Source organism: Salmo trutta, chromosome 8 (genome assembly GCF_901001165.1).
Source record: "Salmo trutta chromosome 8, fSalTru1.1, whole genome shotgun sequence".
Taxonomy (NCBI): Eukaryota; Metazoa; Chordata; class Actinopteri; order Salmoniformes; family Salmonidae; genus Salmo; species Salmo trutta.
The window spans coordinates 48,313,312-48,340,332 of record NC_042964.1 but is presented as its reverse complement, the minus strand read 5'-3'; the positions used below and the strand labels follow the sequence as shown (position 1 = coordinate 48,340,332).

General features: G+C 48.7%; 1 protein-coding gene across 1 annotated transcript in view; it reads right to left on the bottom strand.

Annotated features, from left to right (window-relative positions):
• LOC115197988 (plexin-A4-like) overlaps positions 1 to 27,021 on the bottom strand; it is a 125,407-nt gene that overhangs the window by 55,657 nt on the left and 42,729 nt on the right. Inside the window, exons 2-3 of the mRNA XM_029759646.1 lie at positions 23,885 to 25,233; positions 2,290 to 2,472 (exon numbers count right to left, since the gene is read on the bottom strand). Of these exons, the coding sequence (XP_029615506.1) occupies positions 2,290 to 2,472; positions 23,885 to 25,138 (1,437 nt within the window). The 5' untranslated portion in view covers positions 25,139 to 25,233. The remainder of the gene's footprint in view (positions 1 to 2,289; positions 2,473 to 23,884; positions 25,234 to 27,021) is intronic.

Genomic DNA, 27,021 nt, shown 5'->3' with positions numbered 1-27,021 from the left:
TTCTCTCATCTCCATCTCTCCTCTCCTTCTCTCAGCTCCACTCTCCTCCGCTCCTTCCTCCTCCCACTCTCTCCTCTCCTTCTCTCAGCACCACTCTCCTCCTCTCCTTCCTCAGCTCCACTCTCTCCTCTCCTTCTCTCAGCTCCACTCTCTCTCCTTCTCTCAGCACCACTCTCTCCTCTCCTTCTCTCAGCACCACTCTCTCCATCTGCTTCCTTCTCAGCACCACTCTCTCCATCTGCTTCCTTCTCTCAGCACCACTCTCTCCTCCTTCTCTCAGCACCACTCTCTCCTCTCCTTCTCTCAGCACTACTCTCTCCTCTCCTCTCCTTCTCTAAGCACCACTCTCTCTCTCTCCTCTCTTCTCTCACCCACTCTGTCCTCTCCTTCTCTCAGCACCACTCTCTCCTCTCCTTCTCTCAGCTCCACTCTCTCCTCTCCTTCTCTCAGCTCCTCTCTCCTCTCCTTCTATCAGCTCCACTCTCTCCTCTCTTTCTCTCAGCACCACTCTCTCCTCTCCTTCTCTCAGCACCACTCTCTCCTCTCCTCTCCTCTCCTTCTCTAAGCACCACTCTCTCCTCTCCTTCTCTCAGCACCACTCTCTCCTCTCCTTCTCTCTGCTCCACTCTCTCCTCTCCTTCTCTCAGCTCCACTCTCTCCTCTCCTTCTCTCAGCACCACTCTCTCCTCTCCTTCTCTCAGCTCCACTCTCTCCTCTCCTTCTCTCAGCACCACTCTCTCCTCTCCTTCTCTCAGCTCCACCTCTCCTCTCCTTCTCTCAGCTCCCTCCCCTCTCCTTCTCTCAGCACCACTCTCCTCTCCTTCTCTCAGCTCCACTCTCTCCTCTCCTTCTCTCAGCACCACTCTCTCTTCTCCTTCTCTCTGCTCCACTCTCTCCTCTCCTTCTCTCAGCACCACTCTCTCCTCTCCTTCTCTCAGCTCCACTCTCTCCTCTCCTTCTCTCAGCACCACTCTCTCCTCTCCTTCTCTCAGCACCACTCTCCTCTCCTTCTCTCAGCACCACTCTCTCCTCTCCTTCTCTCAGCACCACTCTCTCCTCTCCTTCTCTCAGCTCCACCTCTCCTCCTCTCTCTGCTCCACTCTCTCCTCTCCTTCTCTCAGCTCCACTCTCTCCTCTCCTTCTCTCAGCACCACTCTCTCCTCTCCTTCTCTCAGCTCCACTCTCTCCTCTCCTTCTCTCAGCACCACTCTCTCCTCTCCTTCTCTCAGCACCACTCTCTCCTCTCCTTCTCTCAGCACCACTCTCTCCTCTCCTTCTCTCAGCACCACTCTCTCCTCTCCTTCTCAGCACCATCTCGTCCTCTCCTTCTCTCAGCTCCACTCTCCCTCCTCTCCTCTCTCTCAGCTCCACTCTCTCCTCTCCTTCTCTCAGCACCACTCTCTCCTCTCCTTCTCTCAGCACCACTCTCTCCTCTCCTTCTCTCAGCACCACTCTCTCCTCTCCTTCTCTCAGCTCCACTCTCTCCTCTCCTTCTCTCAGCACCACTCTCTCCTCTCCTTCTCTCAGCACCACTCTCTCCATCTGCTTCCTTCTCTCAGCACCACTCTCTCTTCTCCTTCCTTCTCTCTGTAATACTATTGTCCTCAGAGCCAGGAGCGGCTAGCTGGCTTGGCCCAGGATTAGTCTCAGTCATGGCTGTGTGTATGCACACACCCCTGTCAGCACATCAGAAAAGAGAGAGAAGCAGAGCAGCAGGCCCAGAGCCCCCCAGCACCGCATCATCCAATTACCCCAGGACAGGGCTCCCTGAGAGGGGGGCATTGGGGGCAGCAGGGGCCCAGGCTGGGGCTCCGACACACTGCACCAGGCCTATCCACCCACGCTACAGTCACACACTTCAAAACACTGTCTCTAACGGTTGATCTGTTTATGGCGCCTACTTCTTTAGTTTCTTTGTACAATGGGGAATGTCGTATGGCTTGTATCATTTTAGAGACTATTTCAGCGTTGTGGACAAAAATGATATTGTAGCAGCTACAGTGAACAGTAGATTATACAGGACCATGGATCAGGAGGGACGTCCAGAGACACCAGAAAGGCCTCTATTAATAAAACCCCTGAGGGGGTCTCGAGATCCTCTCTCCCTGACACACACACATACACACTCACACACACACTGCCCCTCCTCCACCTCTCCCTCCTGAAGAGAAAACAGCCGACTCAGTACGTTTGTGGAAAATCAATCTCCTCGTATCTCCTAGTAGCCCTCCACAATCCCTTGTGGGAGACCACTGGGAAGTGTAATAGTATCAATGGCCGCCCGCCTACCTTCTTGACGCGCCCGCTCTTGGTGCCCACGAAGGCCAGAGAGTGGTTCTTGTAGACGTAGGCGATGACCGAGGTCATCTTGTCGGTGGAGTCAGAGAAGAGAGGGATGCCCTGCACCATCTCTGAGACCCCCAGCGGAGCGTTCATATCCAGGCCACAGAAGTTGTCATCGATGGTTAAGAGCTGGAGGGAGGGAAAGAGAGAGAGGAGGGAGAGAGTCATTATTGGACTTTTTTTGTGATCAACTGTTTGTTATTTCTTGTTGAAGAAGAGAGTGTATTCTGAAGAAGACAGTGCATTTATCTTCAGATAGCTTGGTGAGACATCCACATATCTCAGTCATAGTGAGCACATTTTCCCTCAATAAAGTAGATATAAAGTCAGTGCTAGTAGGAGGGGGGGGGGGTTATAGAGACAAAAGTGTGGGTTTGGCTCCTGCCCTGCAATAACACACTTGATTCGTCAACACTATTATCGTCCTTCATCTGCACTAACATTGTTTTCCATGTGTTACAGCTGGGTTGGAGTAAAAACCTGCAAGCACTGCAGCTCCTTCAAGACCAGAATCAACCGTTTCAACAGCTGTAATGACCAGTAGAATACACAGAGGAATTCATCTCCCCAGTCAGAAGACATGAATGTGAAGGGAGAGAGGTTCATAATGGCCTTTTAGACTGTCTGGGTTTAGTCTTAGTGACACGGTGTTATGTAGACTGTCTGAGACTGACCTTCTGGACATGCAGAGAGGGAGTGAGGGAGAGGTAGAGATAGAGGGAGGGAGAGAGAAAGAGAGAGCTTGAGAGAGAGCGAGAGGGAGAGAGAGAAAGAGAGGGAGAGAGAGAGAGGAGAGGGGGAGATAAATAGAGAGAGAGAGATGTAAAGAGTTAGACAGGGAAAGGGAGAGGGAGAGACGGATGAAGAATGCAGTCAAGTTACAGTTGTCCTATGTAATACTGCCAGCGGCTAGTCTGACAGGCAGATCCCAGGCAGATCCCCCCACAACACCACCAGTGTAAAGCCAAGAGATACCAACAACAGAACAAATATTCAAAGTGAATCGGAGAACAAAACAAAATGTGCCTTCCTTAATTTCACACCGCCACGCCAAATCAGTGTTGCACCTCTAGGGAGGAGAAATAATCGGAAAAACAAGAAACGCTCACTTCGTTTTTCATCTGTTATGCAGCTGTTATGCCTTGCAATTGGACATGCTACTGTGCTTTTGTAATTGTAATATGTGTCAGGTAGCCCAGCCATATGTGTCAGGTAGCCCAGCCATATGTGTCAGGTAGCCCAGCCATATGTGTCAGGTAGCCCAGCCATATGTGTCAGGTAGCCCAGCCATATGTGTCAGGTAGCCCAGCCATATGTGTCAGGTAGCCCAGCCATATGTGTCAGGTAGCCCAGCCATATGTGTCAGGTAGCCCAGCCATATGTGTCAGGTAGCCCAGCCATATGTGTCAGGTAGCCCAGACATATGTGTCAAGTAGCCCAGCCATATGTGTCAGGTAGCCCAGCCATATGTGTCAGGTAACCCAGCCATATGTGTCAGGTAGCCCAGCCATATGTGTCAGGGAATGTCTATGTGTCAGGTAGCCCAGCAATATGTGTCAGGTAGCCCAGCCATATGTGTCAGGTAGCCCAGCAATATGTGTCAGGTAACCCAGCCATATGTGTCAGGTAGCCCAGCCATATGTGTCAGGTAACCCAGCCATATGTGTCAGGTAACCCAGCAATATGTGTCAGGTAGCCCAGCCATACGTGTCAGGTAGCCCAGCCATATGTGTCAGATAACCCAGCCATATGTGTCAGGTAGCCCAGCCATATGTGTCAGATAACCCAGCCATATGTGTCAGGTAACCCAGCCATATGTGTCAGGTAACCCAGCAATATGTGTCAGGTAGCCCAGCGGTTAGAGCATTGAGCCAGTAATCAAAAGGTCACTAGTTTGAATCCCTGAGCTGACAAAGTGAAAAATCTGTTGATGTGCCCTTGAGCAAGGCAGTTAGTTAAACCTAATTTCTCCAGGGTCACCATTGATAATGACCTGGCCGTGACCCCATTCTCCAAGGGTGTCTCGGGGAGAGTGGGCTATGCCAAAAAACACATTTCCAATTCACACACACACACGTGTATTAATTCCCACGTGTACATGTGTGAAACAGGAAAAATATAAGCAACCACCAAATGACTATTATATGCAGATAGAATGGTGGGTTGAAAAATGGATGACATGCAGGGGAATGTCCACCTGTCATAAGAAAAGAGAATGTTGTATGGCTTCTGATACCAGAATAATGATGCTAGACAATAGGCGTTATTCCATCTGTATGGACAGATTTGAAACAGTGGGCTTTGGACTGGTGGACAGTCCCATTTGATTAATATGGAGGCAGTGCGCTGGGTTATTGTGAGAATAAAAGCGTGACAGTTGATATTACAGTTGGAGATGTCGTTCTCCTTTCCCGTGATTAAAGGTACTGAGGTCAGATGTGACAGTTGATATTACAGTTGGAGATGTCGTTCTCCTTTCCCGTGATTAAAGGTACTGAGGTCAGATGTGACAGTTGATATTACAGTTGGAGATGTCGTTCTCCTTTCCCGTGATTAAAGGTACTGAGGTCAGATGTGACAGTTGATATTACAGTTGGAGATGTCGTTCTCCTTTCCTGTGATTAAAGGTCCTGAGGTCAGATGTGACAGTTGATATTACAGTTGGAGATGTCGTTCTCCTTTCCCGTGATTAAAGGTACTGAGGTCAGATGTGACAGTTGATATTACAGTTGGAGATGTCGTTCTCCTTTCCTGTGATTAAAGGTCCTGAGGTCAGATGTGACAGTTGATATTACAGTTGGAGATGTTCTCCTTTCCCGTGATTAAAGGTACTGAGGTCAGATGTGACAGTTGATATTACAGTTGGAGATGTCGTTCTCCTTTCCCGTGATTAAAGGTCCTGAGGTCAGATATTACAGTTGGAGATGTCGTTCTCCTTTCCTGTGATTAAAGGTCCTGAGGTCAGATGTGACAGTTGATATTACAGTTGGAGATGTCGTTCTCCTTTCCCGTGATTAAAGGTCCTGAGGTCAGATGTGACAGTGGATATTACAGTTGGAGATGTCGTTCTCCTTTCCCGTGATTAAAGGTCCTGAGGTCAGATGTGACAGTTGATATTACAGTTGGAGATGTCGTTCTCCTTTCCCGTGATTAAAGGTACTGAGGTCAGATGTGACAGTTGATATTACAGTTGGAGATGTCGTTCTCCTTTCCTGTGATTAAAGGTCCTGAGGTCAGATGTGACAGTTGATATTACAGTTGGAGATGTTCTCCTTTCCCGTGATTAAAGGTACTGAGGTCAGATGTGACAGTTGATATTACAGTTGGAGATGTCGTTCTCCTTTCCCGTGATTAAAGGTCCTGAGGTCAGATATTACAGTTGGAGATGTCGTTCTCCTTTCCTGTGATTAAAGGTCCTGAGGTCAGATGTGACAGTTGATATTACAGTTGGAGATGTCGTTCTCCTTTCCCGTGATTAAAGGTCCTGAGGTCAGATGTGACAGTTGATATTACAGTTGGAGATGTCGTTCTCCTTTCCCGTGATTAAAGGTCCTGAGGTCAGATGTGACAGTTGATATTACAGTTGGAGATGTCGTTCTCCTTTCCCGTGATTAAAGGTACTGAGGTCAGATGTGACAGTTGATATTACAGTTGGAGATGTTCTCCTTTCCCGTGATTAAAGGTCCTGAGGTCAGATGTGACAGTTGGTATTACAGTTGGAGATGTCGTTCTCCTTTCCCGTGATTAAAGGTCATGAGGTCAGATGTGACAGTTGATATTACAGTTGGAGATGTTGTTCTCCTTTCCCGTGATTAAAGGTACTGAGGTCAGATATTACAGTTGGAGATGTCGTTCTCCTCTCCCGTGATTAAAGGTCCTGAGGTCAGATATTACAGTTGGAGATGTTCTCCTTTCCCGTGATTAAAGGTCCTGAGGTCAGATGTGACAGTTGATATTACAGTTGGAGATGTCGTTCTCCTTTCCCGTGATTAAAGGTCCTGAGGTCAGATGTGACAGTGGGCTATAAATCATCACCTGTTATCATATATTATAAGACCAAATCATTTCTGGCATACCATTATGCCGATTCAAACCATCCATCTCAGCCAGGGTTGTGTCTAGGTCCATCTAATACATCAGAAACAATGGCGTCTCTCTCTGCTTAATGAAAGATTACACACGATAAAACAACATTATAAACCAAAGTCGTGTTTATCGGCATTAAAGCTCTAACTGTCGGTAACAGTAAGCTTCTGCATGCAAACAAACCCCTATGTTTTTCAATGAGGCCATTATTGGGACAAAGTGGATCAAAATATGGCAACGATACCCTTTTTGTTGGTCAAGGAGGCCATTGTGGGGACAAAGTGAAGCAAAATATGGGAATGCCACCCTTTTTGTTGGTGGTTCTTTCCCGGAAGCTTTTTAGTGAACTCAGTCCTAAGGGAAACGTTCAATCAAATGTCTGCTAACAGAGTTTCAGAAACGTTTCACAAACCCTCCATCTTTGTCACCACGGAGATAGAGAGCTTTCATGAAGTCAATAGAATCATACACTGGAGTCGTCTCCATAACATGGTGGTTGTGTTATGAGTAATCTGTCTGATCAATGGAGGAGACTTCACAATGGTTGAGTCAAGTTCATTTCATATTGGGAGAAGAAGGGAGAGAGAGAATAAAAAAGTCAGAGAGAGAGAGCGAGAGAGAGAGAGAAAAACGTATGTTTTTGGTTTCACATTGGTTGTTGGAACAAGGCCATATATTTCCTGATCGTAAAAAAATTATGTTTTTTAAACATCCTGAGAACGGAAGTTAAAAGTTAGCCTATTATGGGAACATTTACACTGGTTAATGGGTTATTTTGAGTTTTTTTTAATAGCTTCCTTAAAAGTTTCACTGAACGCTTCAATACGACTTTTAATAACACTGCTAGTATATTCAGGGTTGAATTCATTTCCTGAGAGCACATGTATTTTTTTATTGTGGCACTGCATCAGTTAGATTCAAACCTATGATTTTCTGTTATCTATCCTTGGAATTAGTCCACTCCACCACCAGGATGGAGCTAGCATGCCATGTTTTTTGTGCATACAAAGCTGTTTCTTTTAGTCTATTCAAAGGAGACAAGCACTCATTAAGATCAGATAGGGCCAATTAGTGGGCGCAGCCAACACACCTGAACACACTTCACAAGATGGAGGATAGAGAGAGTTTTGTTGATGCTGAGAACGGAATGTAGATGTTTTTAAGTAACATTCTTAGAACATTCTCTGAATGTCACTAAAGTTTTTTATGGAAAGTTTTCTTCATGTTCTGAGAATGGAATTTAGAGCGTATTGATGTTAAACACATTCCCAGAATTGCTTAAGTCACTTTGGGAAAATGTTCCCAAAATGTAATACAAATATGACATTAAATAGAACCACGTGGGAACTTGTGTGGAATGTTCTGTGGAAGTACTAAAATTCTCACAGAAGAACATTGTTTCTTAACATTCTCAGAACAATTTGAGAACATTCCCAATGTCAAACCAGTTGTAGAACGGTCCTAGAACATTACCAACATTGAAATTAAATGTAACCATGTTCAAACTTTTAGGAAACGTTCTGTTGAAGTTATGAAATACCAAGAAAATAAACTTTTTTTGTCAAGTTCCTGAACTGTGCTAAGAATGTCCCAAAGCCAAGCAACTATCCTGCACCATTTCTAGAAAGTTGTGGGAAGGTTGAATGCAAAATAACCACAGGACAATGTCACCTGACCTTTAAAAATCTGCTGGCTTAGAGTGCTGGTTCAGTGGGCCAGGGAGCATGAAGCGTGGCTGAGGCTAGCACCCAGCCATCCTCTAGCAAGGGTCAAAAGTAGTGCACTATATAGGGAATGGGGTACCATATGGGAGGCAGGACAGAGCGGCCAACTCAAAACATCTTGTCACGTCTGCTCCCGCTCTTCCCCCCTCTGGCGCTTGAGGGCGCCAGGCTGCACTTCATCTCTCCCTGTGTTACAATAAATATCTTGGTTCATTCATCCCTGTTTCCTGGTCTGAGTTTGCACTTGGGTTCCCCTGTGCTGCTCCGCTTAACAGTACAAAAACTCAAAGTGTCCAAGTGGTGTGTTGAACGGCGTTTTCCACTCGTCCCCTCCACTCGTCTGGGGGAAGATGGGCCGGCGATTTGACTCAACAGTATTTCCCCCATAACGGCCGAGCCTCCTCTTACTGGACGCAGGGAACAAGTGGAGACCAGGTGGCCATCCTGGCCACAGTATAGACAGCTCCTAGCATCGATACACCACTGCCTCTCCTCTGGAGATAGACGGGTCCGGCTGAGCTGCTGGGTTCAGGCTTAGAACATGCCTGGGGTTGGGATGCAGTCGGAGGAGAAGGACAAGGCACTGAAGCAGATGTTAAGGAACTTGCAACCCTACCTACCCTCTCCCTCCAACATTCCTGGAGACGGTTGTCAATGTGGATAGTAAGAGAAATGAGTTCATCAAGATCATCAGGCTCCTCCCTGGACACCAACTCGTCCTTGAGGGTCTCAGTGAGTGAGTTCCGGAATGCTCCCTGAAGAGCCTCCTCATTCCAGCCGCTCTCTGCAGCAAGGGTGCGGAACTCACATGCCATTTCAGCAACACTCTGGGCGCCTTGACAGAGGGACAGGAGTCATTTAGCGGCGTCCTTTCCGCAGACCGGGTGGTCGAAGACCTTCCTCATCTCCTCCGTGAATCTGCTATAGTAGAAGCAAATGGGTGACAGAATGCAGCAGCCATCATACGAAGCATCGGGGAGTACTGGCTCTGGGTCGCCACCGATGGAACCGGGGGTGCCTATCCAGCTTGTTGGGCTTCCACGCCCAAGCTAGCTGGCTCGAGAAGTTTCCTTGCCCCGGTTGGCTCGGATGGAGCACATCCCACGTCGGGCCTCAGCCGGATCATCAGTTATTTTTCGCCCAGCCGGTCCAGGATTTTTTTTCTTCTTTTTTTGGTGACGTCGGGGTGGATTCCATCCCCGATGGAATCGGGGGTCCACGCCCTGGCTGGCTCGAGAGGTTTCGTTGCCTTGGTTGGCTCGGCAGGTTTCCATCCCACATCACGCTCCGCTGGATAGTCGGGCTCTCTCGACAGGAGTCAGGCGTCTTGCCTCAGCCAAATGTTAGGCTCCCATGTCTCAGCCGGCTCGCCAGGCTCCCACGCTCCTGTCGGTTCGTCAGGCTTTCACGCCCCAACCGGCTTGCCCAGCGCCCATGTCTCGGCCGGTTCGCCCAGGTGGGACGCTGGGTGGCGCCCCTGGGGGGGGGGGGGGGTACTGTCACGTCTACTCCCGCTCTTCCCCCCTTTGGCGCTTGAGGGTGCCAGGCTGCCCTGCATCACTCACTCCTATCATCTATTACGCACACCTGCCTTCCTTCGTCACGCCTGGCGTGAATATCAGCGATATTGGACTCACTCATCATCTGTTTATTACCTCCCCTATATTTGTCAGTTCCCTTGCTCTGTTCCCGTTGCTGCATTCATTGTTTTTTGTCTGTGTTACCTGTTTGCTGACGCTGTTACTGTCTCGTTCCATGTCCATTCTATATTAGATGTTTTACCTGCTTCGTCTCTCCAGCGCCATCCCATGTGACACATCTAACCTTCTGCGGTGTTAGTCTTTCTGCAGGCCTGTCTGCTGTCCTCTCTACCGCCGGCCCATGCATCATCACAAGACAGAGGGCCTGGCCCGGCGTTGTCGTCGTGACGATAGCTCAGGGCACAAACACATGAGCGCATAAACACACCATCACCAGACACCCTTATATCTGGAGCTTTAGTTGGTAGAGCGGTGGACCCCTCCATCTATAGCCCTCCTGCTGCTTACTCCTCTGATAGAAAGAGGAAAAAATGAGAGAAGAAGAGAAATCTTCTGCTGGCTACTGCCCCTTGACTTGATTTTCATCATTGTTACCGGCGGTTACAAAGGAGCCTCATCACCCAGGGGTCAGGGGTTAACCGCCCTATGAGAGAGGAAATGAGAAATGAGAGGGAGGGAGGGAGATGTGAGGAGGGAGAGGGAATGGTTCGTCTGACCAACAACAAGAGGTGTGGCGAACATTTATTTTATTTTCAGCCGATTTCAGATTGATACCTCGGAGGGTGTAACGAGGGTACTTTTGAGAGAAGTGTGTGTCCATGTGTGTGTGTGTGTGTGAGTGTGTGTGCATGACACACACTCATGCATGTACAGAGAACGAGACGTGTGTTCTCCAGTTATTGACACCTGCCATGATATTTCTGGAGAAGCGTCCTAACATGCCAATCACACCGAGCAGCGACGCAATTTAATGAAATATACTTGTTGTCTGTCATCCTTTCAGGAAGCAGACACGTTTTCATTACGCCCGCACAAAACATGACATTTGACACCCATCTCAGTCACCCAGACACAAATAATATCCAGTCCTCAAAAGCCCCATCTGCCTGTCTGCCTGTCTCTCTCTTTCCATTCTCTATCAAACTATTTTTACTGTCATTCTCTCCCCCTACTCTCTTTACTCCCCCCCACATCCTCCATATCTCTTTCTCTCTCTGCCTACAGTCTCCTCTCTCCTCCTCCCAGCCCCCTCCCTCTCTCACTCCATGTCTAAGGCTCCCTCCCTCTGCAGGTACACGATTCCTTCGGTATTATGGTCAATTTCACACGGAGAGTCCCTGGGTGGAGTGAGGACACAGGGGAGGACACCGGTGCCCCTCCTAAAAGCCTCTGGATGAGAAACGAGGCTCTGCTGCATCTGAACGACGGCCAAAAACAGAGTACGGAATCAGGTCACTCAGACCTCTCGCTGTCCCTCCTTTTCTCTCTCCCTCTATCTCCTTTTCTCTGTCTGACAGCCAGCTACAGTACACAGAGAGCTCTCTTCTGGACTGGGCATACGGCTCAGTAGACACAGACTAGAGAGAGAGAGCGAGAGAGATGGTGGCACAATGCGATTAAAGGGACTGAATGAGATCCACTGTTCAACGCTCTCTGATGTTGGGCCTAATCTGGGCCTGCAGTGTCACAAAGAGGAGTCCTATGGTCCGCTGGTTCAGGAAGTTAATGACACACATTATACTGGTAGACGTGTTTCCCCACAACACCCCTCCACCACTGCAGAGCCATGAAGCATCACTTATTTTCCACTTCTCTGTACGTCTATAAAAACAACACAACAAATATAGGTGGGTAGTCTAATAATTGGTCAGTGCAACCGGCAAGCCTGTACTTCCATGAACTTCACAACACATAATTATGTACAATGTTACCACTGTGTGAAATAGCTTGCCTGTCAAATTGAATGCTGGGCACAACAACCTTGCATTACTGCCTACGCATTCACATTCATTATGCAATCATAACAACGTGGGACAGCTACAACACATAGCACCGTGAACTTATTCTATTGTATGTATCTGTCCTTTAACTAGGTGAGTCCCATTGAGACAGGAACACCTATGTGACAATGCTATTCATTGACTACAGCTCAGCGTTCAACACCATAGTGCCCTCAAAGCTCATCAATGAGCTAAGGACCCTGGGACTAAACACCTCCCTCTGCCACTGGATTCTGGACTTCCTGACGGACCGCCCCCAGGTGGTAAGGTTAGGTAACAACACATCTGCCACGCTGATCCTCAACACAGGGGCCCCTCAGGGGTGCGTGCTCAGTCCTCTCCTGTACTCCCTGTTCACTCATGGCTGCACGGCCAGGCACGACCCCAACACCGTCATTAAATTTGCCGATGACACAACAGAGGTAGGCCTGATCACCGACAACGACAAGACAGCCTATAGGGAGGTGGTCAGAGACCTGGCCGTGTGGTGCCAGGACAACAACCTCTCCCTCAACGTGATCAAGACTAAGGAGATGATTGTGGACTACAGGAAAAAGAGGACCGAGCACGCCCCCATTCTTATCGACTGGGCTGCAGTTAAGAGCTTCAAGTTCCTTGGTCCACATCACCAACAAACTAACATGGTCCAAGCACACCAAGACAGTCGTGAAGAGGGCACGACAAAACCTATTCCCCCTCAGGAGACTTTAATAACTCTACCTACATGTACATACTACCTCAACTAACCGGTGCCCCTGCACATTGACTCTGTACCGTTACCCCTGTATATAGCCTCGCTATTGTTATTTTACTGCTGCTCTTTAATTACTTGTTACTTTTCTCTTATTCATATCTGTTTTAGCTTTGTTTTTTAGGGGCTCGTAAGTAAGGATTTCACTGTAAGGTTCACTGTAAGGTCTACACCTGTTGTATTCGGCGCATGTGACTTATAACGTTTGATTTGATTTGAATCTCTATTTCAAGGGATTTGGCTGCCAAGTGAGTCCCATTGAGATAGGGATCTATTTTTTTATATTTTTTATTTTACATTTTTTTTATTTTGAAGGGACTTGACTGCAGATGTGGACTTGACTTGAACTTGAGACTGTTATTTCCCTCCACAATGTTGTCTGTACAGTTGCAGCCCCATGCAGAGAGCTTGGTGATGGGGGTGCAATGTGCAGTCTGTCTGAGTGCTGATCCATGGCAACCCTTCGTCCTGCTCGCCACGCATGACAGAGCGCAGGATTGCACGCTAACGCCGCCCACCGCCATTCCCGCTACGCTTCCCTCCCTCCACCACAAACACTGGCCAGCTGACTCCTTCTCTATCTTTCATTTTCCCTGTTTGGAAGCTTTTCATTTCTCCGCTCCGACTCCATCCACTACTACGCCACATTTTTCTCTCTGCTCAGTCAAGCGTCACTTCAAGTGGCACTCTCCCTCTCTTCCTCTCTGTCTCTCATCCTCCTCCTCCCTCTCCCTCCAGCATCATCCCTGTTCATCATCCTCTCCTCCATCTCCTCCATCTCCCTCCAGTATCATCCCTCTACCTCCAGTATCATCCCTCTCCCTCCAGCATCATCCCTGTTCATCATCATCTCCTCCATCTCCCTCCAGTATCATCCCTCTGCCTCCAGTATCATCCCTCTCCCTCCAGTGTCATCCCTGTTCATTATCATCTCCTCCATCTCCCTCCAGTATCATCCCTCTGCCTCCAGTATCATCCCTCTCCCTCCAGTATCATCCCTGTTCATCATCCTCTCAGAGCGTGTGTTTGGAAGGAGTCCAGTCAAAGCTTCAAAGGTCCCTGCCGCTGCTACTGTCAGAGGATTGTACACACACTGCTGACTGGGCAGATATACTGTAGAGGACAGAACAACCCCAGCAGTAGGGATAAAACCATACAGAGTCAATGGACAGAATCTCAGGTCTGAGCTGTTTATGCTTAGTGTAGTTAGAAGGAGAGGAGGGCAGGAGCTTGACCTACAATGGTTGGTGATGGGGTTGATACACACACACACACTGATGTCTAGAGAGACTAGTAGTATACATCAAGCCTGCAGCTGGAGCCTTTATTGATATGGCAGAATGTTCAGCTCTATACATGGTGTTTGGTTCCAGGGGCTTATAGAGCTTATAAGGAGAAAAATATCCCCCTCTTATCAATAGACATGACATTCATTCTAGTCTCTCCTGGGGACCTAAAGGAGCCATGCTCATATCTGTGACTCTAATCACTTAGCGAGGGTGCTTGGGTAAAAAGCATTAAAAACAGAGGTTCTGAATGAACTTTCCATCTGCAGATCGGATGCACATTAGGCATTCCACAGTCCATGTGTGGCTATGTGAGAGAGAATAGGTATGTAGAGTGAAATAGGTGTCACCTACTAGATTTAACTCCCTTTCTATAGAGCCCTTGGGAATGTTCTAAAACAGTCAGAATGATTAGCATTGAAGAGGGAACAACACAGAGAGAGAGAGAGAGAGAGAGAGAGAGAGAGAGAGAGAGAGAGAGAGAGAGAGACAGAGACAGAGACAGAGACAGCTGACGACACTCGCCAGGGCCTGACAGTGATGTCATCTCCCTGAGACATGCCATCAGTCTCTCAGCAGATCAATATGGTTTATGGGAGGCAAAATAGTGGGACTTTTGGAGTGTGTGTGTGTGTGTGTGTGTGTGTGTGTGTGTGTGTGTGTGTGTGTGTGTGTGTGTGTGTGTGTGTGTGTGTGTGTGTGGTGTGTGCGTGTGTGCGTGTGTGTGTGTGTGTGCTTGCGTTGCGTTGTGGTGCGTCAACAAGTTTATTTTCTATCTGAGGAGGGAGATTAAATATTTGTCTTTGTGTTCTATAAAGTGAAAGAAGACTACTACCTGGCCGTGTTGTGTTGGCTTGTCTGCCTCACAGACAGGAGAGTCAGTCTCTACCTGGCTGTGTTGTGTTGGCTTGTCTGCCTCACAGACAGGAGAGGCCGTCTCTACCTGGCTGTGTTGTGTTGGCTTGTCTGCCTCACAGACAGGAGAGGCAGTCTCTACCTGGCTGTGTTGTGTTGGCTTGTCTGCCTCACAGACAGGAGAGGCAGTCTCTACCTGGCTGTGTTGTGTTGGCTTGTCTGCCTCACAGACAGGAGAGTCAGTCTCTACCTGGCTGTGTTGTGTTGGCTTGTCTGCCTCACAGACAGGAGAGGCAGTCTCTACCTGGCTGTGTTGTGTTGGCTTGTCTGCCTCACAGACAGGAGAGGCAGTCTCTACCTGGCTGTGTTGTGTTGGCTTGTCTGCCTCACAGACAGGAGAGGCAGTCTCTACCTGGCTGTGTTGTGTTGGCTTGTCTGCCTCACAGACAGGAGAGGCAGTCTCTACCTGGCTGTGTTGTGTTGGCTTGTCTGCCTCACAGACAGGAGAGTCAGTCTCTACCTGGCTGTGTTGTGTTGGCTTGTCTGCCTCACAGACAGGAGAGGCAGTCTCTACCTGGCTGTGTTGTGTTGGCTTGTCTGCCTCACAGACAGGAGAGGCAGTCTCTACCTGGCCGTGTTGTGTTGGCTTGTCTGCCTCACAGACAGGAGAGGCAGTCACTACCTGGCCGTGTTGTGTTGGCTTGTCTGCCTCACAGACAGGAGAGGCAGTCTCTACCTGGCCGTGTTGTGTTGGCTTGTCTGCCTCACAGACAGGAGAGGCAGTCTCTACCTGGCCGTGTTGTGTTGGCTTGTCTGCCTCACAGACAGGAGAGGCAGTCTCTACCTGGCCGTGTTGTGTTGGCTTGTCTGCCTCACAGACAGGAGAGGCAGTCTCTACCTGGCCGTGTTGTGTTGGCTTGTCTGCCTCACAGACAGGAGAGGCAGTCTCTAACTGGCCGTGTTGTGTTGGCTTGTCTGCCTCACAGACAGGAGAGTCAGTCTCTACCTGGCCGTGTTGTGTTGGCTTGTCTGCCTCACAGACAGGAGAGGCAGTCTCTAACTGGCTGTGTTGTGTTGGCTTGTCTGCCTCACAGACAGGAGAGTCAGTCTCTACCTGGCTGTGTTGTGTTGGCTTGTCTGCCTCACAGACAGGAGAGTCAGTCTCTACCTGGCTGTGTTGTGTTGGCTTGTCTGCCTCACAGACAGGAGAGGTAGTCTCTACCTGGCTGTGTTGTGTTGGCTTGTCTGCCTCACAGACAGAAGAGTCAGCCTCTACCTGGCTGTGTTGTGTTGGCTTGTCTGCCTCACAGACAGGAGAGTCAGTCTCTACCTGGCTGTGTTGTGTTGGCTTGTCTGCCTTACAGACAGGAGAGTCAGTCTCTACCTGGCTGTGTTGTGTTGGCTTGTCTGCCTCACAGACAGGAGAGAGAGCCTCTACTTGGCTGTGTTGTGTTGGCTTGTCTGCATCACAGACAGGAGAGAGAGCCTCTACCTGGCTGTGTTGTGTTGGCTTGTCTGCCTCACAGACAGGAGAGTCAGTCTCACCTGGCTGTGTTGTGTTGGCTTGTCTGCCTCACAGACAAGAGAGGCCGTCTCTACATGGCTGTGTTGTGTTGGCTTGTCTGCCTCACAGACAGGAGAGAGAGCCTCTACCTGGCTGTGTTGTGTTGGCTTGTCTGCATCACAGACAGGAGAGAGAGCCTCTACCTGGCTGTGTTGTGTTGGCTTGTCTGCCTCACAGACAGGAGAGTCAGTCTCTACCTGGCTGTGTTGTGTTGGCTTGTCTGCCTCACAGACAGGAGAGGCAGTCTCTACCTGGCCGTGTTGTGTTGACTTGTCTGCCTCACAGACAGGAGAGAGAGCCTCTACCTGGCTGTGTTGTGTTGGCTTGTCTGCATCACAGACAGGAGAGGCAGTCTCTACCTGGCTGTGTTGTGTTGGCTTGTCTGCCTCACAGACAGGAGAGGCAGTCTCTACCTGGCTGTGTTGTGTTGGCTTGTCTGCCTCACAGACAGGAGAGGCAGTCTCTACCTGGCTGTGTTGTGTTGGCTTGTCTGCCTCACAGACAGGAGAGTCAGTCTCTACCTGGCTGTGTTGTGTTGGCTTGTCTGCCTCACAGACAGGAGAGAGAGCCTCTACTTGGCTGTGTTGTGTTGGCTTGTCTGCCTCACAGACAGGAGAGAGAGCCTCTACCTGGCTGTGTTGTGTTGGCTTGTCTGCCTCACAGACAGGAGAGTCAGTCTCACCTGGCTGTGTTGTGTTGGCTTGTCTGCCTCACAGACAGGAGAGGCCGTCTCTACATGGCTGTGTTGTGTTGGCTTGTCTGCCTCACAGACAGGAGAGAGAGCCTCTACCTGGCTGTGTTGTGTTGGCTTGTCTGCCTCACAGACAGGAGAGGCAGTCTCTACCTGGCCGTGTTGTGTTGGCTTGTCTGCCTCACAGACAGGAGAGGCAGTCTCTACCTGGCCGTGTTGTGTTGGCTTGTCTGCCTCACAGACAGGAGAGGCAGTCTCTACCTGGCCGTGTTGTGTTGGCTTGTCTGCCTCACAGACAGGAGAGGCAGTCTCTACCTGGCCGTGTTGTGTTGGCTTGTCTGCCTCACAGACAGGAGAGGCAGTCTCTACCTGGCCGTGTTGTGTTGGCTTGTCTGCCTCACAGACAGGAGAGGCAGTCTCTACCTGGCCGTGTTGTGTTGGCTTGTCTGCCTCACAGACAGGAGAGGCAGTCTCTACCTGGCCGTGTTGTGTTGGCTTGTCTGCCTCACAGACAGGAGAGGCAGTCTCTAACTGGCTGTGTTGTGTTGGCTTGTCTGCCTCACAGACAGGAGAGGCAGTCTCTACCTGGCTGTGTTGTGTTGGCTTGTCTGCCTCACAGACAGGAGAGGCAGTCTCTAACTGGCTGTGTTGTGTTGGCTTGTCTGCCTCACAGACAGGAGAGTCAGTCTCTACCTGGCTGTGTTGTGTTGGCTTGTCTGCCTTACAGACAGGAGAGTCAGTCTCTACCTGGCTGTGTTGTGTTGGCTTGTCTGCCTCACAGACAGGAGAGGTAGTCTCTACCTGGCTGTGTTGTGTTGGCTTGTCTGCCTCACAGACAGGAGAGTCAGCCTCTACCTGGCTGTGTTGTGTTGGCTTGTCTGCCTCACAGACAGGAGAGTCAGTCTCTACCTGGCTGTGTTGTGTTGGCTTGTCTGCCTTACAGACAGGAGAGAGAGACTCTACCTGGCTGTGTTGTGTTGGCTTGTCTGCCTCACAGACAGGAGAGTCAGTCTCTACCTGGCTGTGTTGTGTTGGCTTGTCTGCCTCACAGACAGGAGAGAGAGCCTCTACTTGGCTGTGTTGTGTTGGCTTGTCTGCCTCACAGACAGGAGAGAGAGACTCTACCTGGCTGTGTTGTGTTGGCTTGTCTGCCTCACAGACAGGAGAGTCAGTCTCACCTGGCTGTGTTGTGTTGGCTTGTCTGCCTCACAGACAGGAGAGGCCGTCTCTACATGGCTGTGTTGTGTTGGCTTGTCTGCCTCACAGACAGGAGAGAGAGCCTCTACCTGGCTGTGTTGTGTTGGCTTGTCTGCATCACAGACAGGAGAGAGAGCCTCTACCTGGCTGTGTTGTGTTGGCTTGTCTGCCTCACAGACAGGAGAGTCAGTCTCTACCTGGCTGTGTTGTGTTGGCTTGTCTGCCTCACAGACAGGAGAGGCAGTCTCTACCTGGCCGTGTTGTGTTGACTTGTCTGCCTCACAGACAGGAGAGAGAGCCTCTACCTGGCTGTGTTGTGTTGGCTTGTCTGCATCACAGACAGGAGAGAGAGCCTCTACCTGGCTGTGTTGTGTTGGCTTGTCTGCCTCACAGACAGGAGAGTCAGTCTCTACCTGGCTGTGTTGTGTTGGCTTGTCTGCCTCACAGACAGGAGAGGCAGTCTCTACCTGGCCGTGTTGTGTTGGCTTGTCTGCCTCACAGACAGGAGAGTCAGTCTCTACCTGGCTGTGTTGTGTTGACTTGTCTGCCTCACAGACAGGAGAGGCAGACTCTACCTGGCTGTGTTGTGTTGGCTTGTCTGCCTCACAGACATGAGAGGTAGTCTCTACCTGGCTGTGTTGTGTTGGCTTGTCTGCCTCACAGACAGGAGAGTCAGCCTCTACCTGGCTGTGTTGTGTTGGCTTGTCTGCCTCACAGACAGGAGAGTCAGCCTCTACCTGGCTGTGTTGTGTTGGCTTGTCTGCCTCACAGACAGGAGAGTCAGCCTTGATATTGCGCTATTCTCCATAATTCATGTTTATGTATGATCCCACCTGTCAGAATCAATGGGGGAACAACAGATCTGTGTGGGGTAGAGAACACAATCAAATTAAACTAAATGACACTCGCTGATTTCAGGGGAAACCGGGTGGAAATTGAGACATCCAAAAACGGCGCGGGAAGACAACGAGAAAACGAGAGGGGCAACGGCTGGGTGAAGAGACACTTGGTTAATCCAAGAATAATGTATTGTGATGGATTCTGACCTTTTGTGGGCTAGTATCATGTATGGAGATTTAATTAGTGTGTGGCAGGCGGCTGCACTGCAGCTGCACCTTGAATGGCACCCCATTTCCCTACATAGTGCACTATGGGCCCTGGTCAAAAGTAGTGCACTACATAGGGATTAAGGTGCCATTTGGAACAGGACGGTGTTTTAATGAAGCCAGATCCGGAGGATGTGGAGGGGACTGAATCACCAGACAACGCTGATTAAACTCCAATCACCGCTCAACTCATGAAGAAGGCGGCCCGGAACAGGACACAATATACAAAGGTTGATCAAATTAAGAGACGGAAGGAAGAAGAGCCATTATCAAAAAGAAGAACATCAAACATGAACTTAGTCCAGATGAGTGTTGCCTTCCGAGCTGCTTTCAAGTGGGGGGGGAGAGATAGAGGGACTGGCAACGGAGTAGAATAATGTAATTAATTGGAAATAATTCAGAATGTGAAGTCGGCGTGGATGACAAATGTAGAAGAATAGCCGATAGCATGCTACTTAACGACATGTCATTTATGATCATTAGGAAGTGGGAGTGAGGGCGAGGAGGACCGCAGCCATGTGACAGGGGTGTACACGTGAACTTGTCTCTCCTCTCTGTAAGCAGCCTAGAGTGGTGAGAAAACCACTCAACTAGCCATGTTGACAGCAGAACAGGCGAAAGAGAAAGAGGGAGAGAAGAGAAGAGAAAGGAGAGAATTTCCTTCGTCCTGCTGACACGGTGAACATGTAGACGAAGGAGCAGGCGTTTTTCTGTATAGGTCACATGCCATTTCACAATGATCTATGGACGCGGACCCGGCCCAGACTGATAGTGTTGAGCATGCATTATGTGCTTCAGTCGAGCGTGGCGGTTTGGGAAACGCATCCTCCTCCTCTATCCCTGTCCTGATGCAGCTCCTTTACCGACAAGAGGTACAGTAGCGCCCGCTGGAAACCAACAGAGGCCTGACCTCGCAAAACAAGCTTTAATAGGTATTTTCACGGCTGGGCTGGACAGCTATAGGCCCACTGTTGACTCACTAGGGGAGAATAAAGCTGTGCCATAGTGACCTTTTTAAATGTCCTAAAACCTAAAATGGCTGTCGCTGTGACATTGATGTGGTAGCATGCTGTTATGGACAAATCCTAACTTGAGTTACGCACTTCTGGGTAGGGGAAATCAAGCGCTGATGTCAACGGGAGATTTACACAAAGCGTATTGATTGTACCTCCTACTGCTGGCACAGGGATGGAGTAAGAACTCTGCATACATTCACATCTCCATTCATACGTTCTGATCGAAAGGCGCCAAATCCAAGCAACAGCATCTAGGAAAACCAATCACATCACTGAGAGTAAACTACCGCCTGCATCAGCCAATCGACTGTAGCTCCCTGTAATCTGACATCCAATCACCTCAGAGCGTTCAACGTGTAATTCCATATCTGTATCGTATCACCTTTTCCTTCCATTTCTCAGTTCTTGAAATAGCTGCGTGCTGCCCAGTTCAAACCCACAGGGACTATTCTTTGACTAATCCAACAGTAAGTTCACCGGCAGATTTAACAGCCCACATGTATCTGGGATACCTTCTGATGTTACGGAATGCTTTTTCAGATATATATAACTTAACTTACTAAATTGATTTTTTTAATGATACATTTCTTATCTTTGGCTGAAATTCACTTTAGTCAATTAAGCTCTCACAAGCCAGCTAATATTATTGGCTGAAAAACCAACTGCTACTACAGAGATGTTAGAGACGAGAGCACTCAGAGCGCCCCTAACACAAAGTGGCAATCACACAAATTGGTACTCCTTACAAAGACAGAGGTTATCTAATGAGCTGAGGTGAATGACCATTGTCTTTGTGTCTGTGTCTCTGTGTGTGTGTTTCTGTGTGTGTTTCTGTGTATTTCCGTGTGTGTTTCTGTGTGTTTCTGTGTGTGTTTCTGTGTATTTCTGTGTGTGTTTCTGTGTATTTCTGTGTGTGTTTCTGTGCGCGGGTATGTGTGTGGGTGTCTGTGAGTGCATGCATATATCGTCTGCTCCTCTGTACAGCCAAGCTACTCTAATGAGCCGAGGGGCAGTTCATCCACTCTATAATTGGGGGGAAAACATATGATGTGAAAAATACGACAAGAGAGCTTGAAAAGGAGAGAAAACCAGAACCAGAGAGGGGGAGAGAAATAGAGAGAGAGAGGGGGAGAGAAATAGAGAGAGAGGGGGGAGAGAGAGAGAAAGAGAGAGAGACAGAGAGCGAGAGAGCAAAAGAGAAACAGAGAGAAAGAGAGAGATGGGGAGAGTAAGAGAGAGCAGGAGATAGAGAGAGAGAGACAGAGAGAGAGAGAGACAGAGAGAGAGAGAGAGAGAGAGGGCCTTCTCTTGATCTCTCTCTGTGGTTCTATGGTTCCTCATTAGACTTTTATATGAGCACAAACCTAAAGCTACTAGCTGTTACTAGCTGCTGTTGCTTCTCTGCCATGCAGTCTCTCTCCTCTCTGCTCTAAAGCCCTGTGTTTGGAGCCTGTGACTATCTTGGCTGCTGCATTTGGAGGGAAGAGAGCGAATGATGACTTGAACTACATTTCTGGCAACATTCAAGATGTGGCGTGCTGGGGGGGGGCGGCGTTCCCCTTTATGCATTATTGAAAAGAGAGCGAGGAATTAATTGGGACTAACAACCAGGATTTGTGTAAAATTATCCGTGTGATACTAGGGAGACATCTCCCCCACACATACACAGCTACTGTAGTAGGTTATCTCTCTCTCTCTCTCTCTGTCTTGTGTCATCCCCCATCTCTGTATCTTGTCATACAACATGTTCCCATTGTGCAAAGATCCAAGAACAACACAGACACCCCGCCATTTACCTCTAATCACTTACTAATTTGTGTGTGTTTGTGTGTACGTGTGTGTACGTGTGTGTGTGTGAGGGTTTGTGTATGCGTGTGTGAGTGTGTGCGTGTGTGTGTGTGCGTGTGTGTGTTTGCGTGTGTGCGTATATGTATGTATGTGTGTGTGTGTGAGGGTTTGTGTGTGCGTGTGTGAGTGTGTGCGTGTGTGCCTGCCTGCCTGCCTCTATATATGAACATGTGTTTGAAGTCATATTCCTGTAAATCCAGGCAATCATTTATACAACCCCCCTCCTTGAATATCAATCATTTCAGAACCTTCAGAGATCATGTGTTTAGTGGTGTTTTTCTTTTTCTCTAATCAAAGTGCTTCTCCCTGCCTTTAAGGGAAAAGGGCCTAGTATCCATAGTGATGGAGCGGCCAGGGGAGAGTAAGGACCATCCATCTCCAGGCTGGGGCTTTGTGACGTCGACCGCCTCTAATTTATACTGCAGCCGCCAAACTGTGGCGCGTGCTGAAATGGCACCATTCCTCACCGCTAACCCGTGTCCTCCCTCACCCCCCCCCCCCCACCCCACCCCAACGATGGCGCACGCCGCCACTGATTTATCCCTCGCCAGAAACACCAGGAGCAGAACACAGCACGCCTCTGATACAAGTCTCTGTTCTTCAGTTGAGTTAGTCTCTCTGAATCATACTGTAAAAAGGAAGAGAGGGGTTGAATTTGGGAATCGGAGAATCACGCCCTTCCTCTAGAGACTAAGATTAGTCATGTCGTTGCACCAATAGGGACAACTTTATGTATTTAATCACAGTACAGTCAGACCAGTACAGACTTGTATACACTAGCACAGATCAATGAATGAATTAATTCATCTTTGTGACCGTACAACTTTCGACACTCCCCAAATGAACTGAAAGAGAGGCTCACAAGCACTAACAAGCTCAGGAAAGTCTGAGGAATTTGAAGAGACCTCAACGCAACGTCATCCATCACTTTAGACAGTTTCCAGAAACATCCACACAGTGGATCACAATGTAAGTGCAGATTGTGTGACTTTACGCAGCGCCTTCGTCAATCCTATAGTGTAACTGTAGGAAACTATAGAGAACAGTATAGATAGCAGGGAGGCTCCGCTGCATTAAGACCCACTGATGGGTTTATTTACTAGCTAATGTTCAGCACAGCATAGCAGCTGTGGAGAACCCTGCCTGACTGCTATTCAGTGAAATGTCAATTTCTAGTTTCTTCAGCTTGTCTGCGTTTTATCTGAGGAGGAGCGGTAGCTAATATAAACAAAATACTGTTGCGTCACATCGAAGCTCTGCTACTGCTTTGAGAGACACCGCTGATGTAAGATTTAACCTGAAGAGATTAAATTAAATGTGTTACTGAATTGCTAATGCCGCAACGGAGTGAGTTATTATGTTCATTACTTGTGAGTGTGAATTGCCCAACCCTCTAAGCCGGATAGAGAAACAGATACCGGAGCTGGTTAACACCTCAAATTAATCCAATGGTGCAGCAGCCCACCCAGAAACATGGTGCCTCTAATACACCTTTAGAGTGAGACAAAACTCTCATTATGGTTCTGTTGTGTAGTGTGGGTGATGAGCCTTCACCTTTCATTTAGTAGAACAAAATAAATACTCGGTAAATATGCACCTCTTGTTATTACGTGTTTCATTGTCAGAATGTAGAACAGATTTAACACTGTTCTAGTTGAATACAGCTCACTACTCACTACTCTCTCTACTCTTGTATTCCAGCATTGGTAACGTAAGGAAAATCAGACTGTATTCAACATACTATCCACACTGGCTTGTGGTGAACAAAATTGATGTTGAATGACAAGGTCAGTCATCAAGACCTTGATTCAATGGATCAGGTGTGAAAATAGTTGGTTAGTACCGCTGTGTATGTGTATGTGTGTTTGGTACTCACTGCGCTGCTGCAGCGGATGTCCTTGACCTTGAGCCAGGCCAGGTCCAGGGTGCCCTCGCCCTTGTAGCACGACTGCAGTCGTTCCTTGATGCGCTCGTTGATCTCGCGCAGGGCGAACACGCACAGCGCTGACTCCTGCGAAGCCTCGCGCGGCCGCCGCTTCTGGCCCTTAGAGAATATGGTGAATAGGACGTCATCGTCGGGCCCCACGCCTAGCGAGCGCCCCAATATGGCACCCGCCTTGGAGAGGTAGGCCGCCTGTAGGAGCCGGTACTCCACGCCGCCCTTCACACAGCCCAGGGGTACCTCCACATACGAGTTAAAGGCTGTGTCATCTTTACACAGCCGGACTATTTTAGAAGTGTACACCTGTTCTCGCCCCGCGGAGGAAGAGCCGGTGGCCGGCCCATTCCCCATCTCCGGCTGCAGCGTGAGGAAGTAGACGAAGTTACCCGAGCCAAATCCGTAGACGTAGTAGATGTCGAAGTCAGGCACAATGGTGAACGTGTCGGACGGGATCTTGATCATGGATGCCACGAACTCATCGTGGAAGACGTAGGCGAACATGCCGTCCTCCTCCGAGTTGCGCGCCAGCTTGCGGCTGGAGATGGTGGGGAAATACTCGGGCTTGCCGTCCACTGCCGTGGCCACAAACAGCTTGTCGGGCGATGAGTCCCCGTACGACACGATGACGCCGAACACCGAACCGCTCTCGTTGACCCCGGACAGGTAGTGCTCCTTCTTGTGGAAGGGCTCTCCCAGCTTGAACAGGTCGTCCAGACGAAGGAGTTTACAGATGCCCTGATAGAGACTACCACAGGCTAATAGCCGGTTCTCCCGGTAGTCCATCAGCAGCATCTTGTTGACATTGTTGGTGAGGGACAGCGGCTCGCTGCAGGGCTGCACGATGCGTGGCGGGTAACACTTGCGGTTGTCCTCGTCGGGGCCAGTCTCGTGATACACCTGTACGTTTAGGTCGGGGGAGAGTTTGTAGATGCGGTTGACCGCTCCCAGGTACACGTTGCCGTTGCGTTCGTCCACGGCCACGTGGTTGAACTTCCACTCGGGGTTCTCGGTGCTGAATGTGCTATAGTCCTCCTCCTCGGCTGCGTTGATGGAGGCTGTGATGATAGTGGCGCCGTCGGGGGCATGGGGGAGGGGCCTTGATGCCAATGAGAGAGGGGGGGCCAGGGCCAACAGGAAGCAGCATAGGGTAAGACAGGAAGTCTGTGTCCTGGTGTGGTGGGACTCCATGGTCCGCGGTGTCAGGGAGGGCAAGAAGGGGCTCGGTCCAGTACTCTCAGCCAATCCGTGATCAGGCCTCTCTTGGGATTGAGGTCATTCTATACCTGGAGAAGAGAAGAGAAATATGAGGTTGGAAACACAAAAGACAACATTCCTGCATCTACATAAAGAATCCCCATACACATTTATCATACAGAGTATCAGACATATTTATCATACAGAGCACTGTACCAACAAAAAGGCAATAAGGCAAGTAGAAGAATGAGAGAGGAGAAAAAGAGAGACAGACATATAGTTGAAGTCAGAAGTTTACATACACCTTAGCCAAATACATTTAAACTCTGCTTTTCACAATTCCTGACATTTAATCCGAGTAAAAATGCCCTGTCGTGGGTCAGTTAGGATCACCACTTTATTTTAAGAATGTGAAATGTCAGAATAATAGAAGAGAGAATGATTTATTTCAGCTTTTATTTCTTGCATCACATTCCCAGTGGGTCAGAAGTTTACATATACTCAATTAGTATTTGGTAGCATTTAAATTGTTTAACTTGGGGCAAACGTAGCCTTCCACAAGCTTCACACAATAAGTTGGGTGAATTTTGGCCCATTCCTCCTGACAGAGCTGGTGTAACTGAGTCAGGTTTGTAGGCCTCCTTGCGCGCACATGCTTTTTCAGTTCTGCCCAAACATTTTCTATAGGATTGAGGTCAGGGCTTTGTGATGGCCACTCCAATACCTTGACTTTGTTGTCCTTAAGCCATTTTTCCACAACTTTGGAAGTATGCTTGGGGTCATTGTCCATTTGGAAGACCCATATGCGACCCAGTTTTAACTTCCTGACTGATGTCTTGAGATGTTGCTTCAATGTATCCACATAATTTTTCATCCTCATCATACCATCCATCTATTTTGTGAAGTGCACCAGTCCCTCCTGCAGCAAAGCACCCCCACAACATGACGCTGCCACCCCCGTGCTTCACGGTTGGGATGGTGTTCTTCGGCTTGCAAGCCTCCCCCTTTTTCCTCCCCCATAACGATGGTCATTATGAACAAACAGTTCTATTTTTGTTTCATCAGACCAGAGGACATTGCTCCAAAAAGTACGATCTTTGTCCCCGTGTGCAGTTGCAAACAGTAGTCTGGCTTTTTTATGGCGGTTTTGGAGCAGTGGCTTCTTCCTTGCTGAGCAGCCTTTCAGGTTATGTCGATATAGGACTGGTTTTACTCTGGATATAGATACTTTTGTACCTGTTTCCTCCAGCATCTTCACATGGTCCTTTGCTGTTGTTCTGGGATTGATTTGCACTTTTCGCACCAAAGTACGTTCATCTCTAGGAGACAGAACCTTCTCCTTCCTGAGCGGTATGACGGCTGCATGTCCCATGGTGTTTATACTTGCGTACTATTGTTTGTACAGATAAACGTGGTACCTTCAGGCGTTTGGAAATTGCTCCCAAGGATGAACCAGACTTGTGGAGGTCTACAATTTTTTATCTGAGGTCTTGGCTGATTTCTTTAGATTTTCCCATGATGTCAAGCAAAGAGGCACTGAGTTTAAAGGTAGACCTTGAAATACAATCACAGGTGCATCTCCAATTGACTCAAATGATGTCAATTAGTCTATCAGAAGCTTCTAAAGCCATGACATCATTTCCTGGAATTTTCCAAGCTGTTTAAAGGCACAGTCAACTTAGTGTATGTACATTTCTGACCCACTGGAATTGTGATACAGAGACTTATAAGTGAAATAATCTGTCTGTAAACAATTGTTGGGAAAATTACTTGTGTCATACACAATGTATATGTCCTAACCGACTTGCAAAAACTATAGTTTGTTAACAAGAAATTTGTGGAGTGGTTTAAAAACGAGTTTTAATGACTCCAACCTA